At 43.4% G+C, this 21402-nt stretch overlaps 1 protein-coding gene across 2 annotated transcripts; it reads left to right on the top strand.

The window, feature by feature from the left end:
* Positions 1-208: 208 nt before the first annotated feature.
* Positions 209-13248, top strand: tcf20 (transcription factor 20). 2 transcript variants are annotated; one of them, XM_029508198.1, is made up of 6 exons: positions 209-701; positions 2685-11184; positions 11574-11667; positions 11798-11847; positions 11991-12091; positions 12959-13248. In XM_029508198.1, exons 2-5 carry the CDS (start codon positions 3904-3906, stop codon positions 12048-12050), a joined length of 7485 nt encoding a protein of 2494 aa, XP_029364058.1. In that variant the 5' UTR covers positions 209-701; positions 2685-3903; the 3' UTR covers positions 12051-12091; positions 12959-13248. The 2 variants fall into 2 exon arrangements, with proteins under 2 accessions (XP_029364058.1, XP_029364057.1); XM_029508197.1 differs by having other exon boundaries at positions 11798-11861.
* The last annotated feature ends 8154 nt before the right edge of the window (positions 13249-21402 follow it).

The raw sequence follows: 21402 nt of genomic DNA, 5'->3' as shown, positions 1-21402 counted from the left end.
ATTGTGATCTTCTATTTTACGGTGTAAATAGGTGAAAATTTGTGAAAAAGAAAAAGCCTCAGAGAGGGAGGGGGAGATGGAGGGATGTGATGGAGAGATTAGGGAGGGGGTGCAGGAATATGAGTGTGTATGCATTTTCAAGGCGGTCTTTCTGTTGCAAAAAAAAAAAAAAAAAAAAAAAAAAAAAAAACAGTAGTCTAACAGGAAAACGAATAGGTCGAGCTACTGATGAAGGCATGCAAATGCAGTTGAATGACGGAAATTGGCGTGTGACATCTTCATGTGTTAGTGGAGGCTTGTGTGACAGGAATGTATTTGATTTTAGTCGCAGATAGGTGGAATCACCTCAGCGGTGTGTGAAAGAGGGAGAGAGAGGCGAGGGAACAAGAGGGGAGGGGGCGGGGGTGTATGGACCTCACTGGTTACGGGACCTACAGGCACCCCGATTGTGCTCTGCTCTCATCATTTTTTTGAGGTGAGGACAAAAGAAAAAAGGGGGGATCGGAAGAAAGGCCCGGGATCTGAGTGTCGTGACGGGCCCCCCGACTTCGCCGCCGCTGGTCGGGGTTGTCTGGACTCAAACGGGTGAGGGAAAAGCGGCGGAGCGGTCGACTCTAGACTGGGGTTTCCTGCCACAGCAGCGGGATTGTCACAAAACAGCCTTTCACTCTTCGAGGGGCCTTGTATTGCTCCGTTTTCAGGTATGCATTTCGAGTATGTTAGCTAGCATATCCCCGGCTCTGTTTATACGGGGAGAAAATGTCAGGCTGCACGATGATCATTTTCTGATGCAGTACCCACAGCAGCTCTCCGGCTAGTAGACGTTATCTATGCTAGCTCCCCCGCTTCCTCAGAGCCCAAGTGGATCTGTGAGGGGGGAAACATCTGCACCTAATCACCTCTGTTTTGTAGCTAAACGCTGCTCGCTGCCCGGAGCCTTTAGCCTGCTCTCCCTGTCGGCTTGTGTCCGTCCTCAGACGCTTCTCATAATGCAATCAAGACAAATTAGCTGGCTCGCTAAGATGCTAACTGGTGGTTGTATCTTAGCTAGCTGCCAACATACGCGACTTCGCTGGCATATTTAATTTGCAGTATGTGTGGTATTTTGGCTAACGCTAACCCCACAGAGCTAAAGGAGGCAGCACCACAGAGCTAATTGTAATGCGTATACCTTGCTGTAGGCTAACGTAGCTGCTAAGGCTATTGTACTGGAGCCAGTGTTGTGTTGATGACAAGCCGAGACGGTAAAACAGACACATCAGAGCTGGCGTCTGGTCATTATCTGCAACCCCAAAAAAAACAAACCAAAAAAAAAAAAAGGCTGCGTAAGATCCTATCAGTTCGGCAGCAGTGCAACTGATTGACTTGCTGACAGACTGCATTGAGACAGTTTTCATTAATGCTGCGCTGTGGTGTGTGTTGTGAATGCTGCTGTGATTAATTAGTAATGTGGATGAGGGCTGATGGACACTGTCCCTGACCCTGAACTGTGACAAAGACCTGTTTGATGCTGCAGTCTGTCTGTCTGTCTGTCTCCCATTTGAGTTACAAGCTATCATCACATGGTTTTTCACCCCCCCCCCCCCCCAAAAAAAAATAAATAAAAATCATTCGCTTTGTGGTGAAAAAATAACAAACCTCATTGGTGAAAATAAGCCCACACTAATTGATAATTATTAATGATGAACCACACCGGTGAGGTGAGTAGTTTAGTAATATAAACAGTGCAGAGCAGATTAAGTCTACACTAAAGACAAGTCACCACAAAGTTGTTTTAGGGTGATTAACCATTTTACAGTGTATTTGAAGTAGACAATTCCCATGTGTGTCACACAGCAATTATGGGCACTGACCCCATAAAGGTAGCGTCATCTATACTAATTCAAGCTCATTAAAACAAGTTAAATACCCTCAAGTTAGTCTTGTAATGAGATGGGAGATGGGCTGCTTCTGTCCTGACTCCATGATGCTGTTTGTTTACATATGAAGAAAGTTTGTGTCCTTGCCCATGTTACTGTGTAGCTTTAATTACATGCTGCTGCTAACCCACTTTTCTCTCCACCAACTGTGTTTGTTATCAGTCAGAAGAGACAGCTTAGGCGTGTATTGTAAAGGCTTCAACCACAGTAAAGGCTGTACCCATGGTGAATATTAAAACAGGAGCACTGAGATGAGGCCAGCAAACCTTTTAAGTAGTGAAGTAAGGAGGTGAATGGGTATTACATCCAACAAGGACATAAAGTAAACATTCTTATTGGTTTGGTTAATATATTTGCGATAGTCCTTGTAAGTGCAAGTGTAAGTGTAAGTCCACTTAGTGCAAAATGCTGTTGTAATATGTAACATGCCATCCTTAGAGCTTAGAGTTTCTTTCTTGTCCAATAAGCATCGACAACGTACTGTAATGCAATTTGTATATAATTTAAGTTGAACAAAGCCTAAACAAAGTCTCAAAATGTATTTCATCCATTTGGTTAGTACCTGTATTGGTAAACTTTTCACATCTACCACTGATATATTTTTAAATTAAAAATAATCAGAAAATTGGAAGCTCAAAATCTATATTGTGGGATCATAGTTTAATTTTCACTATAATTATGTTGTCATAAAAATACACAAGGCATGGTAAACTGGTATTTTATTTTTGCATGCTAACGCTTTTGATTCATCTTTTGTGCTTGCAGAGCTGTGAAGGCTTCTGGTCAGCAACTCCTGGAAAATGAACTTATCCACGTGGAAATACTGAAGAGAACAGAACAGAAAAACAGAGCTTGCATTGACTGATCTAAAGTGGAATAAATGGATTACCCTCCGTTTGGAAAAATTGTTGCCATGGAAGTAGGTAGAATTAAGTGATGGTTGAAAGAAAAAGACAAAGGTAAGATGGCTACATGCTGAAGATCCAGGAGCACACCAAGAAGAATCTGAACACAGTTAAAGAGAAAGCGATCAAAAAATAGGGACCAAAGACCTCTACAGTCCAAATGAATACATATAGTAGCAAAAAAGTCAAAAGAAAGTAGTACTATCAAAGGAATGAGCAAGAAAAAAAATATCTCCAAAAATATTACATCCTGCGGCAACAAATTGATGAAACTATCAATGGAGTGTTTGTCTCTGGGAGTGTTTAGTCAGGGTCTGTACTCAGACCTTTTGATTCTGTTGCCACAGGTTTTTTCTCACATAAGTGTGAGTCAGGCCATACGTGTTGATGAACTGAAGCATTGCTGTGATGGAACTCGGTCTCAATCGTTGTATTGAGATTTTATTTTTTTTTTTGCTTGTTTTTTTGCACAAGATGCTGTTGGATCATAACTCAGTATAATCCCAACGTAGCTCTGCTTGCTTGAGCCATTACTATAGTGGAGCATATTCACTTAAGGGCATTTGACATCATCTTGCATGGTGGTGTGTCAGTTGTCCACAATATCATTGCCTGCTCAGTGCCAAACCACTTCAGGTTAATGGGAATGACTGCACACTTTTAAGCTTTTTTTTTGCAGTAGAAACCTGTGTCATTAGAATTTTTTTCCCCTACTTCAAAAAAAATTTATTTTTTTGAAGATCCAGTAATTAAGTAACCGCTTTTTGGGGGGAAAAACTGACAACAACCATTACATTGACAAAAGCTTTTTACCATTGGATCTTCTTATATATTGATAAACTCATTGTTTGTTCTGCTTCCTTAAAACTTTCTGCTACAAAACATCTGCGATATATATTCCTCTGCTTCAACTCTTTGGTGGATTTCAAAAGCATTTCCTTGTTTTACTGCCAGGCCATAGACTCCCTTTGTCATTTATGGTTACTGCCATAAGCCTTCCAGTTTCTGATCAGAAACATTCCCAGAGATAGACACTGACAGATATTTCCATTTTTGATCCAACTTGGGGGAAAAAAACAATGCAGAATTTTTCTAACAGTCCAGCTCCCACCTCTCTCCCCCATGGGTTCAGTGGGAGAGGTGGAGGGGGACCCCCGTATCCCCCTCAGCCAGCAGATCCCCAGATTTCCCCAAGGATGACAGATGATTATGCAGGGATGCAACAACAGAGCCTGCACAGAGGCCACCACCACCCCACTCAAGCCAGCCACATGCTTGCTTATAGCGCAAGAAATAGAGGACCTGTGGAAGCGCCACCAACACAGGGTAGCATTCACAGTGGCAACAGTAACAACCCTTACAGGAAGGATGCCATGGATTATTATTTTTCAATGGGAGGGAAGGACAGGCATAGAAGGGGAGGTATGGGTTATGGGGCAGGCTTTGGTTACCCGAATATTGATGGACATTTACCTCACCAGTACAGGCATGCTGGATCTGGCTCTACTCCATCGTCTGGCCTGATGTCACCGTATCCAGTTGACTATGGCTCCAGTGCTGGTACAGGTGGAGGTGCTGGTGCTGGAGCATTCTCTCCTACTCACCAATACAATATGAGTCAGAACCCTGCAATGCAGTCAGTGCCAGGTTCTCAGATGCAGCACCGTCAGCATGGGCAAACCTTCCCAGCTGTCCACCATGGACAGCAGCATAGGAGTTATCCACACTCTGGGCACAGAATGACCCCCCAGTACCCACACTACTCTCCACAGGGCGGAGCAACCACAGGGTCATCAGGAATGTACAGCCCCCCTCCGCAGAGATATCTCGATGGGGCTGCTGCCACTGCATTTGATCCCAAAGTCAACAGTTCTCCCAGTGTTAACTCCAGTTCCAACTCGGTCTCCAGTTCAGTTGCTGCTAACAATGTGGGGCCAATGGAGAATGTTCAGCAGAGTTACCATGCTTCAAATTATCCTGGATATTCCCCACAGACGCATCCTCTTCACAAGCAGGCCACACTACAGCACCGCAACTCACAGCACAATTTAGGGGTAGGTTATGACAACTCTCTCAAGATGCAGCACCAGGGCCCATCTTCGGGGTCTGTATATGCTAAACATCTTCAAACCTCCAATCCCAGTATACCTCAAGCAGCATCTCAAGAAATAGCCAAATCCCCAATGCATCCCAATGCTCAGCAAACCCAGATCAACCAAAACTTTAGCCCAATATCCAACCCCTCTCCAGCTGCCTCTGCAGTGCATTCCCCCAGCTGTAGTTCCTCTCCTTCCCCTTTAATGGTTGTCTCAGAGGCACATGGAAACCCCTCAGGTCATGGTCCTTCGCATCCTCCAGCATCAAATCCCCGTAGCAGCCATGGTCATGGCAGATTAGTGCAGACCATGCCTCAGTTAAGTCCCACACCCAACTCCAATAGCAGCATTAGTAGTTGTGGTAGCAGTGGCAGTCAAAAAGCTCACAGCGTGAGTTCAGCTGGAGGGAGCAGCGTTCCTTCAGCAGCCCGCAACAAAATGGGGCTGAGTGGAGGACTTGGATCCAGAGAGGAAGGCTCCTCTGTTTATTCATCTTCTCCACTTGATAAAATACAGGATACGGGCTTGAATAGTCTTAATGCCTTGAGCTCACAAGTAGCCAATTTACCAAACACAGTTCAGCATATGCTTCTCACTGACACAGTGCTTTCACAGAAGAAGAGAGATGGTGCACAGGCGCAACAGGCAATCCATAGCGTGCCCCCATCGCAACCAAGGAGTCGTAATGCAAGTGCAGCCTCAAGTACCAGCACAGTGAAAGATGGAAGCGCAGTGGGGAGTGGTGACGGTGCCAGCTTAGATCCTGGTGCTGATGAAGATTCCTCTTTTGTCTCAGTTGGAGGCTCATCTGGGACAAAGTTGGAGCGTGAGGAACAGTTCTCTGAGGGGGAACATGGAAGAGTGAGGCAGATGAGTGGTGCAAGCAGTGGATCTGAAACAACTGGCTATCACCCTCCACCTCAGAATCAAAACCAAGCACAGACTGGGCAAGCATCAAATGTCAAAACAGTCCAATCTGATTCACCATCAAAAGAACCAAGTGTCTCTGAAACAAAAGCAAATGAATCTCTTGCTCCTTCATCATCATCATCTCCATCCTTTGCTTGTCAGACATTAGAGAGTGGCCCAATTTCACATTCAACACATCCAATTTCCTCATTGCCCTCATCCATCTCATCCAGTATTCCTCCTCCCCAGCTGAACTGTGTCTCAGAACCTGGTTTAACATATAATGACAACAGAGGTGGGCCCAGAAAGACCACCGACATTAAAAATGAAGTCATCAAGAATGAAAGTGAAGGTGCAGGTGAGAAAACAGAGAAAGGCAACAGCCAACAAGATGGAGAAGTCAATACACAAAATGGTCAGGACAAAGAAAATAGGTTGCACACTGCATCCAGATTACACAATAACCAGATGGAAGAAAAGCACACATCTGAGGAACAGCAAAGTGCCAGTAGTGTTGGTGTGATTGTGTCAGCTCGGTCTGAGGGAAGTCAGACTGAGAAAACCAAGCTCTCCCAAGATAACTCTATTGAAGAGAAACAGACTTTAAAAGAGCCAAGCAGTCACAATGGGGAGGAAGGAGTTGATCTGAGCGTGTATTCTTCCCATCACCAGAAATCAAATTTTGGACGGCCTCAAAATCCTCCCCAGTCTGGACCTAATAAATATGGCTACCAAGAATCAACATATGGCTCAGATTTGTCAATGAAGAAGAGAGGGAGGGCTGGTGCTGCGAGCATAATGGAATCAAATTCCAGATACTTAGGTTACCAACACTCACAAGCCGGTTATGTCCCTGTGCATCCAAAAGATGTTGGTTCCATAGCAGAGGGTTTAGTGAAGAGAGGTCAAGGAGCAGGAGGCAAAGTTCACGAGGATAATTCACAAATGCAACAATTTCCCAGCCTTTTACAAGAGGTTCTTCAAGGTTACAATTTGGACAGGCGTTATGGGAGACCGGAGCAGGCATTTCCTGCCCATCTCCAAGTTCAACAACAGTTTCAAACCAAACATGCTTATGGCATTACTGAAAATATGAGGTTGCAGAGTGGAGGAACTGAGACCTCAGCTCATTCTGCCCAAGTTGGCGGCTCTGGAAAGTCCTCAAATCCGAAATTGAGGCATGGGAGTGAGCCTGATTTCACCACTGATCCTCAGTCTTCTGTAAAGGCAGAAGTGTGTAATGCTAAGATTTTGCAAAATGCTGAAAAACCTGAAGTGGGTGGGCCTCAAATTCATGTACTATCAGTTACAGAGTCTCAGCAACCCCTAGCCAAACATATTAACTTAGCTGACTACTCTCTTCCACAGAGAAAAGTGTTTTCTAATGTGTCCACCCCATCCTCTGCTGTGCAGGAGCTTCTTCTGCAGGAACCAGAGCCTCTAACAGGCAGCATTGGTCAAACTGAATCTCAAAAATCATCAGTCTCCATATTAGCCCCATCAGAGCGACGCTCTGTCATCTGTGATGTGTCGCCAAACCGACGCAGCACACCAGAGAGGGACAGGGAAAGTGATAGAGAGAGAGATCGGGAGAAAAGTCAGAGTGGAGCCTCTGTAATTCAACAGCCATTTTCCTCTCCAGCAGCAGGCAATGATCTGAGTAAAAAGGATACAGGAGAGAAACAAGTGGTGAAAATGGAAGCACTGTCAAAAGAGGCTGGCCCAGGCACTATAAATTTACAAACTGATCATCATGGCAGCAGTGGAGTTAATGATACGGATATCGAATATCATCCCAAGTCTGTTCATTCATCTGTTGTAATGAATGCTGACCCCTACAGGCGAGGTAGTGTAGATATTTCCCCTTTGCCTTCTCACCCTATGAGTTCTAATCCTCTATCTTCACCCTCAAGGCATCCTTCTTATCTTCATGGTGTTGATTTATCAACAGGCAGCGGAAGCAGTTTTCCTGGGTATCGATATGGAGATGCAAGAGAAGGAAATATAATGCCACGAAGCAACCCTCATTTTCCCTCCCACCATCCATACCACAACTTATCCCCCCAGGCTCAACCCTCAAATAAGATTCAAATGTATCCTCACCCTCGTGGCCTGCCTCATCACCCACACGATTTGAGTGACTGGGTAAAGGTAATGAACAGGCAATCTAAGGAGATGATGTTGCAGCCTGGGTCTTCTCCAGGTAGACTTAAGGTGGGCCAGTCAGAACAGAGGCAGAGGTTGCTCTCCCAAACCGACATGCCTGGCGAACAACACACAACCAAGGCTTCTCTCCATCATCAAAGCGCTTACTTTGATATAAAAATGTGGGAGGCAGCACACTCTGGAAGAGAAGGCCTGAGAATGATAGAAGGAGACTCTTACTACAGAACACAGCCCCCTCTTCCTCCTCCTCCTCCTCCTCCTCCTCCTCCTCTCCCCCATCCTCCTACTCCAATAGCTCCACACGGACCTGCTGCACCACAAATGACTCTTGGGAAGAATGCTGCTGAGCCTGAGGCCCCCCGAGGAGCTGCAGAGGAAACCAAACATCCCTGCCCGCCACCTCCATCCAGCTCCACAAAGCCTCCTGCTGACATGAACTCAGCTCCACCACACATGCCACGTCAGACTAAGACTGGAGGTTCTGGAGACACAAATCCACTAATATTGAGAAGAAGAGTTCGTTCCTTCATTTCACCTATTCCTGCTAAAAGGCAGCTCCAAGATGCATCTCAGCAGAGGGCTGCCACAAATTCACATCACTCGCCAGGGGCCCAGTCCGAGTCCAGCCATCACAATGAAGATGACTCGTCCAGTTCAGACATTCCCTGTCCCAGACTCTCTTCCCCTCTGACCGGAGAGAATACCTATTCACAACCTTTATCTCCAGCCAAGGTTTTGCCTCCCAGGAAAGGACGAGGTTTGAAACTAGAGGCAATAGTGCAGAAAATCACACCAAATATTAAAAAGCCAGCAGGCCATGCTGATGATGAGTCAAATCATTACCCAGGTTTCTCTCATTCAGAAATGCCACCATTTAATGATTCACAGGACCAAGACTTAGCACATTTCCCTAGGGTTACAGGAGGGGATGATAGTTACATGGATGAAAGTCACTCATTAAATGACATGATTCCCTTTAGAGGTGTTGATGATACTGGGCCTTTACCTCCATCTGCTTACCCTTGTGATCCCCATCAGACATCTCAGGCCCTCAAACAAGACTTTGACTTTGGATTAGGGGCCAGTGTGGCATCAGGGTCTGATGACAAGGAAGATTTTGCTTTGCTCGGGCCTTTGCCCCCTCCTCCACCTCTTCCACGCCCAGTTCAGGGTTCCCCACCTCCATCCTCATCTGCCCTGTCAGATATTCAACATTTCACCAACACTTACCAGCAACTTGAGACAAGAAGAGGGGAGCAGTCTGCTGCTAACCTTCTGCGACAGAAACTCCAGGAATCTGGCATGGGATTTGATGATTACCCTGGCAGTGATTACTATGGAACCACCCCGCCACACCATGGCCAGGCTCAAGGACACATGCTGAACAGACATCAGATATCCTCTGGGAGGTCCAGTCTGTCACCACAAGATTCAAAGCCCCCAGAAAACGTTGTGCCTAAAGGCTATTTTCCATCTGGCAAGAAGAAGGGCAGACCTGTAGGGAGCGTGAATAAACAGAAACGGGCCCAGAACCAAGCCCAAACCCAGGCACAGGCCCAGACTCAAGTCCCGGCACAGAACACAATTCTGAGTGCTCCTCCAGCCCCACCTGCTCCAGTTCCAGCTGCTGCTACAACTCTACAGATAGTACAGACGTCCAACAGCACACCAGCCCCTGCTGCACCCCCACTGCCAGACAATAAAATCATTCCCCCGCTGGCCCCACCAGTTTTAACACAAGTAGTGAAAGTGGATGGTGAAAGTGAAGACACCCAGCCTGAGACTGAGGTAAAACCAGTGCGACGGCGACGCAGAGGTGTCAAAGATGAAGATGGGCCAATAGAAGCAAGAGGGCGACAGAGAAGGCGGAGGAGAGGGGCAGCTGCAGCAACACCATCGGTGGCAAAAGATGACCCAGACACACCCTTAGGGGCCGGAGGAAGTCCCAGCTCAAACAGAGTATTCTTGGATCCAAATAGAAAAGGCCCATTTGTTCCACACATACATGTGGAAAAAAAAATACCAGAGATTGGCGCAGTGTGCACCATTGTAAACGCTGAGGAGGACAAGATGAAAGGAGAGCGTAGTGTGGCTGGAGCGAAACCAGGGGGGACCGGAATTGATTGCCTCCTGACCTCAGCTCTTCCTTCCCAGTTGTCCTGGAAAGACAGAGAATCAGAGAAAAGGAACACGGATGAAGTGGACACTACACTTCAGTCAGGAAAAGCGCTTCCTTCATCTGGCTATGTTGTTTCAGGACCCGTGGTTACAGAGACCAATCACTCCGGCCGCTTGCTTTGCTGCCTGTGTCAGAAATGGGCAAATTACAAACACCTTGGAGATCTCTATGGACCTTTCTATCCAGCTGAATATGCTGCAAAACTCCCCAAGAACCAGCCCCAGATCAGACAATGTCAAGCAACCACAGGCACAAACAAAACAGGACCAAATTCAGACATAAGCTCAATTACTTTGAGCACCAGCCAAGACTCCCAAACACAAGAGGCTCAGTTTAATAAGCCTCTGACTGAGAGTGACTTTGCCATCAGCCTCAATTCAAACCCAGCATCTTTGAACACTCCAGTTAGAACTGCTTCACCAGCTGCTGGAGAGGATATGATGATGCATGTGGCCAGCAACCTCAGTAACACCACCACCACCTCCTCCTCCTCCTTCTCCTCCTCCTCCTCCGCCTGCTCCTCTTCCTCTGGCTCCTCCTCCTTCACCACCACCACCACCACCACCACCACCAGTAGTAAAACATCATCACTAACTTGGGACATGAATCTAGATATCCAACCCATCCCTGAGCTTAAGAGAGAGCCAGACCAGGAGACTGAACAGAGGCAGGTGCCAAAACAGCTGCAGCCACCAACAGATGAAGCTCAACAGCGACCTCAGCACAGGAAGCTGACCTCACACCCTCGGTTTAAGAGGAGACACAAATCTAGTGATGATTCTCCCAGAATGGTGCCATCCAACAGTAAGGCATCCCTACCCTTCCAGCCTCCACCACCGGCCTTGGACTCCCTTGGACCCCTGGCGCAACTTGCTCAACTGCCTCAGATGCCCATGGACCCGGAGGAGCTGTGGGTCCACGAAGGATGTATAGTGTGGACCAGTGGAGTGTACCTTGTCAATGGGAGGCTGTATGGCCTGCAGGAGGCACTAGATGGTGCCAGAGAAACAGTGAGTGACCTCTGAACCTATTTGATTTAAGATAACCCTTCATTTATCCCTCAAAGGGAATATAGTTTGATGCAGCAGTTCAATAAGCATGGACAGTTTCAAAAAAAAAAAAAAGAAGATAGATGAAAGGTAAGAAAAAAATGAGAAGAAAAATATTTAAGATGTGTAGATAAATATAAATACAGTATGTACACTTTCAGATTATTGTCCGTTTTGTTTTGGGATAACTCAGCTTTACAGTTTTTTTTTATTCCTGCTGCTGTGGTTTAATCGTGCTTATTGATCATTTTATTTTTATTTTATCATTTTTCTCGCCCCCTTGCTGATCTTCATTGTCTATTATAGTTTTGAGATGTATTGATTTCTTCTTCTTTTCTGTCTCCACTCAGAGCTGCTCATACTGTGAGATGGTTGGCTCCACTCTGGGTTGCTACAGTAAAGGCTGTACACTCCGCTATCACTACTTGTGCGCTATTGAAGCAGGTGAGTGGACGCACTGAATACAACAGCTCTGTGTAATGCGAGTCAGTGTAATGCAGTATTTTGGCATCGAAGAGCTCTGATGCAGTCTCTGCACAGCACTGACAGCTGACTGTGTCTCTCTTCTCTCTAGATTGTTCTCTCAATGAAGATAATTTCTCGCTGCGATGTCCGAAGCACAAGGTAAAGAAGGAGAGGTTGGTTTTCCTACTTCTGAGGAATTTTCCTTTTTCTTTTACTTCAGCAGCTCTAGGTCTTCAGCACTGAGCTTGTAGTCTTCAATTATTTCCATCACTACCAATTTTATTTCTCTCTCTCGGTCTCAGTTTACCCAGAGCATCCGGCCAGCCAAGTCAATGTACCTGGAGCAGTCAGAGAGAGGCTGAGAGAAACGGAGAGGAAGAAGAGACACAGGAGTCTGGGAGCTGTAAGTTCACACTCAGTTGCATGTTTTTTTGTTTGTGTGTGTGCATGAGTTTTAAGTTGATTTGGGCTATCCATAAACATCTTTACTGTTAATTATTCTTTGAAAAAAAGGGAGGCTCTACACGCCTGTACCAGATGTACCAGAATTGTGTGTCTGGAGAGGAAAACACAATTGTTCTTACTGCATGGAGGCATGTAATATAAAATAACACAAGGCTGATTTAAAGCTCCACCTCATTACCAGAATGTTTTGTCACTACTAATAAATGTTGTGTGATGGGAAACTGGTCTCTAATTAATGTTAGATAAATTTGTTTCCTCAGGCTGTTTCTTTTCACTTCCCGAAGCAGCATAACTTCCATGCTTTATTGGTTGGTTCTTGGATCTGTGTAGATGTTTTCACTCCCATCTCATTCTGTCGCGCCCTGTCACTCTCATTTTCAGCCCAGGCTTTCTTCATGGAAACTAAAGCCTTACCACTCCTCCCTTTTTCTTTCTCTTTAAGCAAGATGACAACAGAAAACTTTTGGTCTATAGCAACTTTCTCTCTCCTCTCTTTATCTTATCATATTTTCATCCCAGTATATTTTTATATTCAGTTGTTACCTGGTAACAGCTGTTTAATTGAAAATGAATATCACTGAATCAGACACAATAGAATATTTTGAGTGTGTGACTTAACTTGCACATGTACATTTAAACAATGCATGCAGAATGTGTGGCAATAACAAAAATAAAACCTATAATTATATGTTTATGGAGCCAATTCAAAAGAACTAACCGGTGCCTTTACCAAGGTGTGCACTATGTGAAAGTTGTGTCTTTGTGATGATGCTTACATCTATTTGTTTTGTGTTTCCTTTCCTAGGCTAGTTTGGGACAACAGACGACAGAGAAACCTTTTTGTGCTGCAGCCCCAATGTGAAAGGACAGGACTGGCATCTGTGACAACAAAAGGGAATGTACGATGTCTCCACAGGAAACAGCATTATTTACATTTAAGACAATGGGGAAAAGACCCCACCCCTCCGAGAGAATTATTGCTCTTAACTCAAAAACAGAAAAGAAAAAAAGAAAGAAAGAAAAAAAAAGCCCACAGAGACATGCAACATAAAGGAACAGAGCTACAAAAAAAAAAAAAAAAAACAAAAAAAAAAACTACGAAGGTCGCAGTGGAATAAAGAGATGTCAGGACTGACGGAGGAACTTTTCTTTAAAGAACAAAAGAAACAATATTGCTCCCTAGGCTTACTTTGATTTTTCTCAGACACCCTCAACGTGTTAAATACTTCATCATCACCTGTATTATCATTTACCTTTTTTCCCAGGTTATCTTTTGTTTGTTTTGAAGAGGCTTAACAGGAGCAAGCTGGGTGTCAAACCCACAGAAGAAAAGGCGAGAATGTTGTATCCTCTTGCAAGTAGTGTTTTATCGTATGATATTAGGACAGTCACATTATTATTTTAGTCATCATTATTATTTTTTATCCTCATTAGTATTTACTCATAAAAATGACATGGATGTATCTCACTTTATATATATATATATATATATATATATATATATATATATATAAACATTTTTTTTTATTATTATTTTTATTTTTTTTTTCCCATTCCTGGAAAGGGAGGAGCCAGAGTGATACTGTCTGGAATGTCAGGGTTGAGTTTGCCACAAAGACATTATTGCCTTGGAGAACGGACATCTGTTGCCTTTCAAAAGTCATGTGTATGAGTGAGGTGTGTGCGTGTGTGGGTGTGTGTGCGCGCGTGTGCGTGCGTTCATGTGCACGTGAGAGAAAGTGGAAAAATGCTGATATCTGGGTCTTTGATTCCATTTTGATCCTTTTGAAAAGTGTTCTTATTTTTCATCACTGGGGTTTTTACGGTACAGATAGTATTCATGAAAAATCAGATGGACAGTCTTATTTTTCAAGTACAAAATGTTTGTAATGTGCAAAGAGAAGGAGAGAGCCTTGTTAAAGGAGGGGATGACACTATGGACTAATATGCGCTTGCCATCTTTAACCGTGCTGACTGGAAAAAGATGGAGGACAGGACACTGAGGCGTTTTCATTGTTGTGGAATTATGTACTGGGTGCACAAGTGTTCATGTTCTACATAGGAAGTTACGTTCGACTGGCCGGTGTCAGTCCCTTGGACAGCAATGTAACATCTTTGGAACTGAAGTCCTCTGTTGGAAGTGTCATATGAGTGGCTGTGATTGGCCAACTGTACTGGCCAGTGGGAGAAAGCCTAACCAAGTACTTTTGAATGGTTTCATTCTGAAGTGAAACAGCAGCGATTTGATCTGGAGATGCAAAATTCATTCAAAAGAAGCATTGCCATAAAATATAAAAGTGAGTCGTACATGGTGTTGTCTTTATCATTTTTTATTGTTATTCTTGTAAAAAAAAAAAAAAAAAATCAAGCTGAGAAGACAGTTACACTATCAAAACCATGCTGTATTAGAAACCTGTCAATATGTATATGAAATATGAATACACTTAAAAATGCTTCAAGTATGCTCCTGCTTATTTTTGTTGCCTTTGTTGCACTGATAAAACAACCTGTTTCAGTTTCATCTGATATTTTTGGCCCCAATTTCTTTTTTTCTGCTTTAACAGAGTTCTTCCTCCCTCTGCACATCTCTCCCGCTCTCATTTATTTTCTACCACTTATTCATCCAGGTCACGGGGTGCTGGAGCCAACCCCAGCCAACGTTTCAGGCAAGGGCGCCTTACACCCAAAGAGCATTGAGCTGAGAGTGGCTGGACTTCTATATATCCTCTCGCTCTCAGCTCACTTCTCTTTGGATAATTATGACCAGGATGAATGAGAACCTACACAGACACAGTTTGTACACGCCCAGACTGTTTTTCTCCGTCAACAACGATCCCCAGCCTGAAACTTGTTGTACCAGGTGTTTCTATGAGTTGTAATTCATTATGGTTACTGAGTTATGGTCAAAAACATGTTTTGTGTAGTCATGGTAGCCTTTGAACACACAAAGAAAATCATTTGTACAAAATGTATATTGGAATACCCTTGACGCAAATCATAAGATGTAAGGTCACTGTGACCTTGACCTTTGATCTTGAGCCCACAAAATCTAATCAGTTAATCGAGTTGATGTTTGCTTTCAAAATCTGAACAAAGCCTCTCAAAGCATAACAGAAATCACGTCCAATAACATGTCACAAATTGAACTTTGACCTTTGCTCATCAAATAGGAATCAGTTTATTGAGCAAAATCTCATATATTGGGTTGCTTAAAGCTGTCACAGGTGCAGAAGGTGGAAGGAACAGATTAGTGGCAACAACAATTGATTTTAGACAGCGCCAAACTAGTGTGCAGTAAGTAGCAGCTGTTGGCATTGCTTAAACATGAATAAACAAATAGCTAATGTATAAGTGGTTGAAATAAATAAAAGTAATGGATAGATGGTTGAAATGGCACAAATTGTAAGAACTGGTATAATGTAATTGATGAACAGTTCAAGTAGCTAAGATTAATAAACAGCAAGTAACTTGAATAATAAATATATTAAAATAAGATATTGAAATAGCTAACAATAAATATACAACCATCAATTGATAGATTAAATGAATGGACAGATGACTTAAATGCCTAAAAGTAAGGACAGATATATATATATATATATATATATATATATATATGAGAAATACCAACAGATTAAATCAAATGAACTCTTGGAACAAGATGGGACAGGCTGATGAAGAGCTACTTGAGTTGATCTGTTCGTGGTTTCAGTAGTCCTTATGCATTATTCTCTCCTGGCAAAACCGTAAAACCTTAGCAGTCAAGTGGTTGTTGGACTCTGGAGTAATTAAATAGCCCACTCTCACCCTCACTGCCTCTCAGGGTCAAATAGTTGCCATATACATGCAGTGCAGCAAAGTAATATTATGCAATGTGATCGTGTTTATCTGTCATACTTATTCATCATTTCAAGGTCATGTTTCAAAACAGTGTTGGGTTCTTTCACTGGCTGAAAGCTCTGGGAGAGAGGATAGATAAGAGGAGAAGAGATGAATGAAGATCAAAATAGGGCTGAGAATCAAAATGAAAACAGATGGAACAGAGTTGTCTGTTTTGGATTTATACTGATGGATTAAAGAGGAGGGAGTTTGTGCGTGTGTGTGTGTGTGTGTCTGGCCGCTGGGTTCGGATCATAAAGATTGACAGTTACTCTTCTCACAGAGGTCAGTGTGACGGCCAAAATCCTCCATCACTCTTGCCATCTGATGAAGAGTGAAGTGGAGCACAGACAGGTTGAGGAGCAGTGCAAGATGTTTCCTTCACCTTCCTTGTCCACCTGATTAGAGAATGGAGAACAACGTGAGAGTCTGCAGGAGGTGAGTGCTTCTCTTCTTCGGTTCACATCTAATTCACTGCGTGACATGGAGCGCTCAGAGGTTTTGGTTTGAGCATCTGGCTCCTGGAGAGGTTCCACGGTGGGAGCAACATTCAACCGTTTTTCTCCGATTTAACTGTCTGTCTTGTGACCAATTACCAGCGTTGTGCTGGTTTTTCTGTCACAGTCTCTTTGAACTCTAGATGTGATTAGTCATGTAAAACTACTGGCTCCTCTGCACTTTTTCTTTCCAACATCTCACTAATCATCTCAGGCAACTGGGCAGAGCTGCTTCTCCTCTGAGACTACTGTAATGACATGCTGCTGATATTTTCACTGGCTACAGGAATGAAGGTGAATCTGAAGTCAAGTAGCCTAACCATGGAAACTTGTGCTTGTCAGATATATAACATGCAGTGCTGGTGTGTTACTTTCTGGTTATTTATTTCTTTCTTTCTTTCTTTCTTTCTTTCTTTCTTTCTTTCTTTCAGTCTAGGGAAGTAACCCATATCCACTGTTAAACATTCCTGAGTTTGGACATGTCTCTTTGTCTCTTCCTATCTAATTCAAGCCGTCCTTAAACACCTACATGATGGCGTTCCTGCAGCAGATGCGTTCCCCTCGCCTCTCCTTTATCCAGACAGCTGTGTCCCTCTTCCTGGGTGGTGTTGCCCTCATGTCCTCCTACTGGTGTGTAGGTAAACAGAAGGTGCCGAAGCCACTCTGTTCACCCACCAAGCAGAGCAACTGCATCCCTGTTCCGGGTGTCTCCAACTCCACCAGCATCCATTTCTCCTGGGAGACGGGTGACGACCGCTTTGTCTTTCCGTCTTTTCACACAGGACTGTTCATCACATGTGAGGAAAACATCTACACAGACGCATGGGGTGAGAGAGGACAAAATAGGTAGACGTATGACAGATTTGACCATAAGAGAATTATATTGATTTCTGTGCTCTTTGGGTGGGCTTAAAAATGATGAAAATGAGAGAAAATAAATTCTCCATCCAGTCAGCTGGAAATATGATAATTCTGGTAACTAAGGACGGTCAATGAACAGCAGTGTTTTATTTCTTTGAAACGAGTAAAACCTCACACATTCCACTAGAGAACCTGAAAAGGATTATGCAGATTAAAAAAGAAAATGAATAAGTGAGGGAAATATGGATTTTTACAAAGAAATCTAAACAGAAGCATTGACAGTAACAAATGTGGCCATGGTTATGCTATTCATTAGCTATAATTGTAATTTCAAAAGCATGCCCTGGTGATATGTTTTGAGTTATGGATGATTCACCCGAGGTGAGATGAAGAGCCACAAAGAATCAGGTTGAAGGGAAGAGCATTGTTAACTGTGACACGAGTGCAACAGACAATGAAACAGGTCACTGGAAGACAGGAAATTCAAGGTGATTATATGAATTGAGGTGAATTGTTAACTTAGTGTGTGTAAATGTGTGTTTGAGTAAGTGTGTTTGGGCATGTGCTGAGCCCAAAGAGGATTACTGTTTGTGTGTGTTCTGCTCACTGAGATTTAGACATCAACAGCATGACTCAATTATGGATTAGAAACCCAGAGAGAGAAAAGAAGGTTAATAGGATTCACAAACATCAGCTGGATGTTCACCGCCTCATTTGCAGCTGATTTGCAACTAAGTTTGACTGATACAGAAGTTCATGCCAAAAGTTAAAATGGACTTATGTTGCCAATTATATAAACCAATCAACATCATGTAATTAATGCTGAACCTTCTGATCGCTGGCTGTAGTGAAAAGAAATGGCAATGTGAATATGCATTTGCTCCAAGAGGCCTAAATTCTTCTCTGAAAGCGAATTGATGTTTGAATTATGTTGTGGCAACTAACAATTCTAAAATATTACCTATTAATTAAGTAGGAATTGTAAAATGTGTTGTATGTTTTTTGTTACAGTGGTTAAGAAAAAAAAGAATCACTTTACAAATGAATCGGTTTGCAGATTGTGGCTGTCTATCAGGTTATTGTGGTTTTCTTTCAGCTTATTTATTTCTAACATACAAGCTCTCATTAACTTGAACCCTCCTCCCATCCAACAGGCCTTTCCCCATTGCTGACCCACTGAGGCTCACTCCTTAAAGCCAAGCCATCTGAGACTCTCCCTTACTCTCCATATTCAAAATATCCCCCAAGACTCATCTGTTCAACACTGCTTTCAACCACTGACATCATACCACCTGCTTCTAAAAGACCAGGGGTGGTGGAGTCCAAAAACAAAGCAAAAAGGAAAATCTACGTCAGACTAAAATACCCCAGATGTGCAGAAAAAAGAACAGCAAATACTAATGATGATCAAATGCTTTGTATCTGCTGGCAATTTCAATGGCTATTTCTATGTTAATGTTAGAAAATGTAAGTAATTTGTTGTTTATGTTAACATTTTTGGACTTATTTTAAGATATAATTTTTTTTATTTAATAATTTTTTTCATATAATTTTATGTTTGCCAGGGCAGTAACTAATTTACGTAACTCCACAGCACCATCAGCACATACGAGGAGGCGTTCAAATGATTGTGTGTTCTCTAAATTCTGTTCTCTATCTGTGTCCACATTTGCTTGTGCTCTGCAGGTCTGCGTCTGTTTTCTTAAGTGGGCTAAGACTTTCATGACTACCGTTATTTAGAGGCAAATACGATACACTGATTATTGCAGCTGTCATGTAGGCACGTTGGTAAACAAGCCACAAAGAAGCTTAACTGGCAGCAGAAATCGGTTGTTTCTGCTTGTTGGTTTCTTCAGTGTTATTACTCGCAGCGGTGGAAAAAACTCATTTTTGGGGTGACAGTATTTTTACTGTCACGTGGAAACGAATAAATGAAAATAAAAACATTAACAGAATGAAAAATAAGACACAATGACTTATTTTGTGTTTTTTCCCGACATGGCCTACCCTTTCAGATTAATACAGAGCAAATCTTATAATCTCCCATTAAGTTACTTTAGGCCATGTAAACACTTCGTGCTGTTACATCAATCTGGCTGGTAGCCAAGTAATTTGACTGCAGTGTTCATTTAGATGTACAATACAATCTGCGCAATAAAGAGAAAGGATGCTGAGCTCTCCACCAAATGTTTCTAGTATAAATAACCAAATGTCTTCTTAGTATAAGAAATACTTATTTCTTATATACTTATTATGTTGACTCCAGTAACATTTGTTGTTTGTTTGTTTTGTGCTCTTTTTTTTTTCTTCTTCTTCTTTTTTCTTTTTTTTTAGAGGAGAAGTGCCGAGGCTTTTACACTCTGACTCCAGGATCAGAAAAAGGTAAATGGATTATTTTTTCCCCTGCGCTTTGGTCTCGGCTGTCCGATTGTCTAAAATCGTATTTTCATCGGTCCTTGTGCTCAAACTCTCCTCTTTCCTCCACAGCCATGATGTGGCTGTCACTGTCCATGGAGGTCATGTATATAGGCCTGCTGCTAATCAGCTGCATACTTCTGTCTGTGCAGTTGTGCATCAGGGCCTGGTTCCCCTCTACGCAGCGCTGGGGCCAGCTGCTCAATGCTTTTGCTGCTGTTTTCACAGTCCTGGGAGGTACGGCATTTTTTTTTGCGTAGATATTGGAATCAGAATGACTTCGGTGGCAACACAGGATGATCAGTATCCGCAGTTATTCCCTCTCTCTGTCTTCTCAGGGCTGCTTGGGATGGTGGGTCACATGATGTTTATGCAGGTGTTTCAAACCACTGTCTCAATGGGACCAGAGGATTTCAAACCTCACAGTTATGGCTACTCTTGGGCCTTCTAGTGAGTTCACTATACACACACTGTGGACTCATATATGACACACGGAGCCTGATTTAAACTGCACTGCCTGAGTAGCAAGGATCTATAATTGTCAGTCCACTTACCCACCCACTTCCAAACCTCCGCCATTGTGTACTGAGGGCTTTAGTTTTGATTTTACTTCAAAACTGAATATTAAAACACAACTTTGATGGAGCAGTGTAATTAGGCCCTTAAATCAGTCGAATCACCTGCTGTTCAATCTGTCACATGTTTTCTAGCTTCTCTGCAGGAGCCCAAATTATGCTCCTGTGTCTTTTTTTTCTCATTGGTTCACAGTGTCAGAACTTCTCTTCAAGTAAAAATGAAACACCAACAAAGACCCTGCCATTGAGCCTCTTCCTGTTTCTCTCATTTCTGTCGTCAGCGTGGCTTGGTTTGCCTTTACTGTCTGCATGTCCGCTGGAGTCTCCACACTCAACAACTACACCAAGAAGGTCCTGATGGTGGGGCCCAGGCGCATCTCGGGCCTCAAGCCCTGCAGCTTTAACTTCATGGGGCTCCTGCCACCGGCTCCTTACTACACCCCTCCAAACCCAGCCATCACTCCAGCCTGTCCCCCGTCCCCTCCAAGGATCTCCCACCTGTCTCCATACTATGAGCCTCCATCGTCAACGTTACCACCCTCCACCACTCCCAGGCTCACGCACTCGCAGTCCCTTCCTCTCCCTCACTCGGATTCCTTCCCCCCTCCCCCCTCCCATCCTGCGCCGGCATCCCCATTCCACCGCCTGTCCCTCCCCTCTCCATCAGCAACCCCATCTGTCTCTGTCCACTTATCTATCCCGCAAAGCTGTTATGGACCGGAGGAGTACTACAGCCCGCTCTGAACTATCAATGTACACTGAGGTTTCCCAGAGAACTTGCACCCATCTTGGCATTATGGTTAAATGTTTGTCATGGTCATGTCATGTAGTCTGAATTTACACTGCAGTCCACTGACTCAGTGTAGTTACCTTTGATCATAATCACATAATTCTAATATAGAAGGCCAATGTAGATGCAGAGGAGAACAAGTCAACTAGTGTTCAGAGTGAGAGTGAACAAAACACAGAAATGTATCATAATATACATTTTTATAGAAAATAAATCTGATTACCAGCCCTAT

The sequence above is a fragment of the Echeneis naucrates genome, chromosome 8 (assembly GCF_900963305.1).
Source record: "Echeneis naucrates chromosome 8, fEcheNa1.1, whole genome shotgun sequence".
Lineage (NCBI taxonomy): Eukaryota > Metazoa > Chordata > Actinopteri > Carangiformes > Echeneidae > Echeneis > Echeneis naucrates.
The sequence above is the reverse complement of the archived record's forward strand: the minus strand, read 5'-3'. Positions and strand labels throughout refer to the sequence as shown.

Bases quoted from the DNA above. Each gene is read 5' to 3' on its own strand.
- tcf20 (XM_029508197.1), top strand. From the start codon at position 3,904: ATGCAGAATTTTTCTAACAGTCCAGCTCCCACCTCTCTCCCCCATGGG. The intron at 11,185-11,573 runs GTGAGTGACCTC...GTCTCCACTCAG, and splicing joins TAGATGGTGCCAGAGAAACA to AGCTGCTCATACTGTGAGAT. The intron at 11,668-11,797 runs GTGAGTGGACGC...TCTTCTCTCTAG, and splicing joins CTTGTGCGCTATTGAAGCAG to ATTGTTCTCTCAATGAAGAT.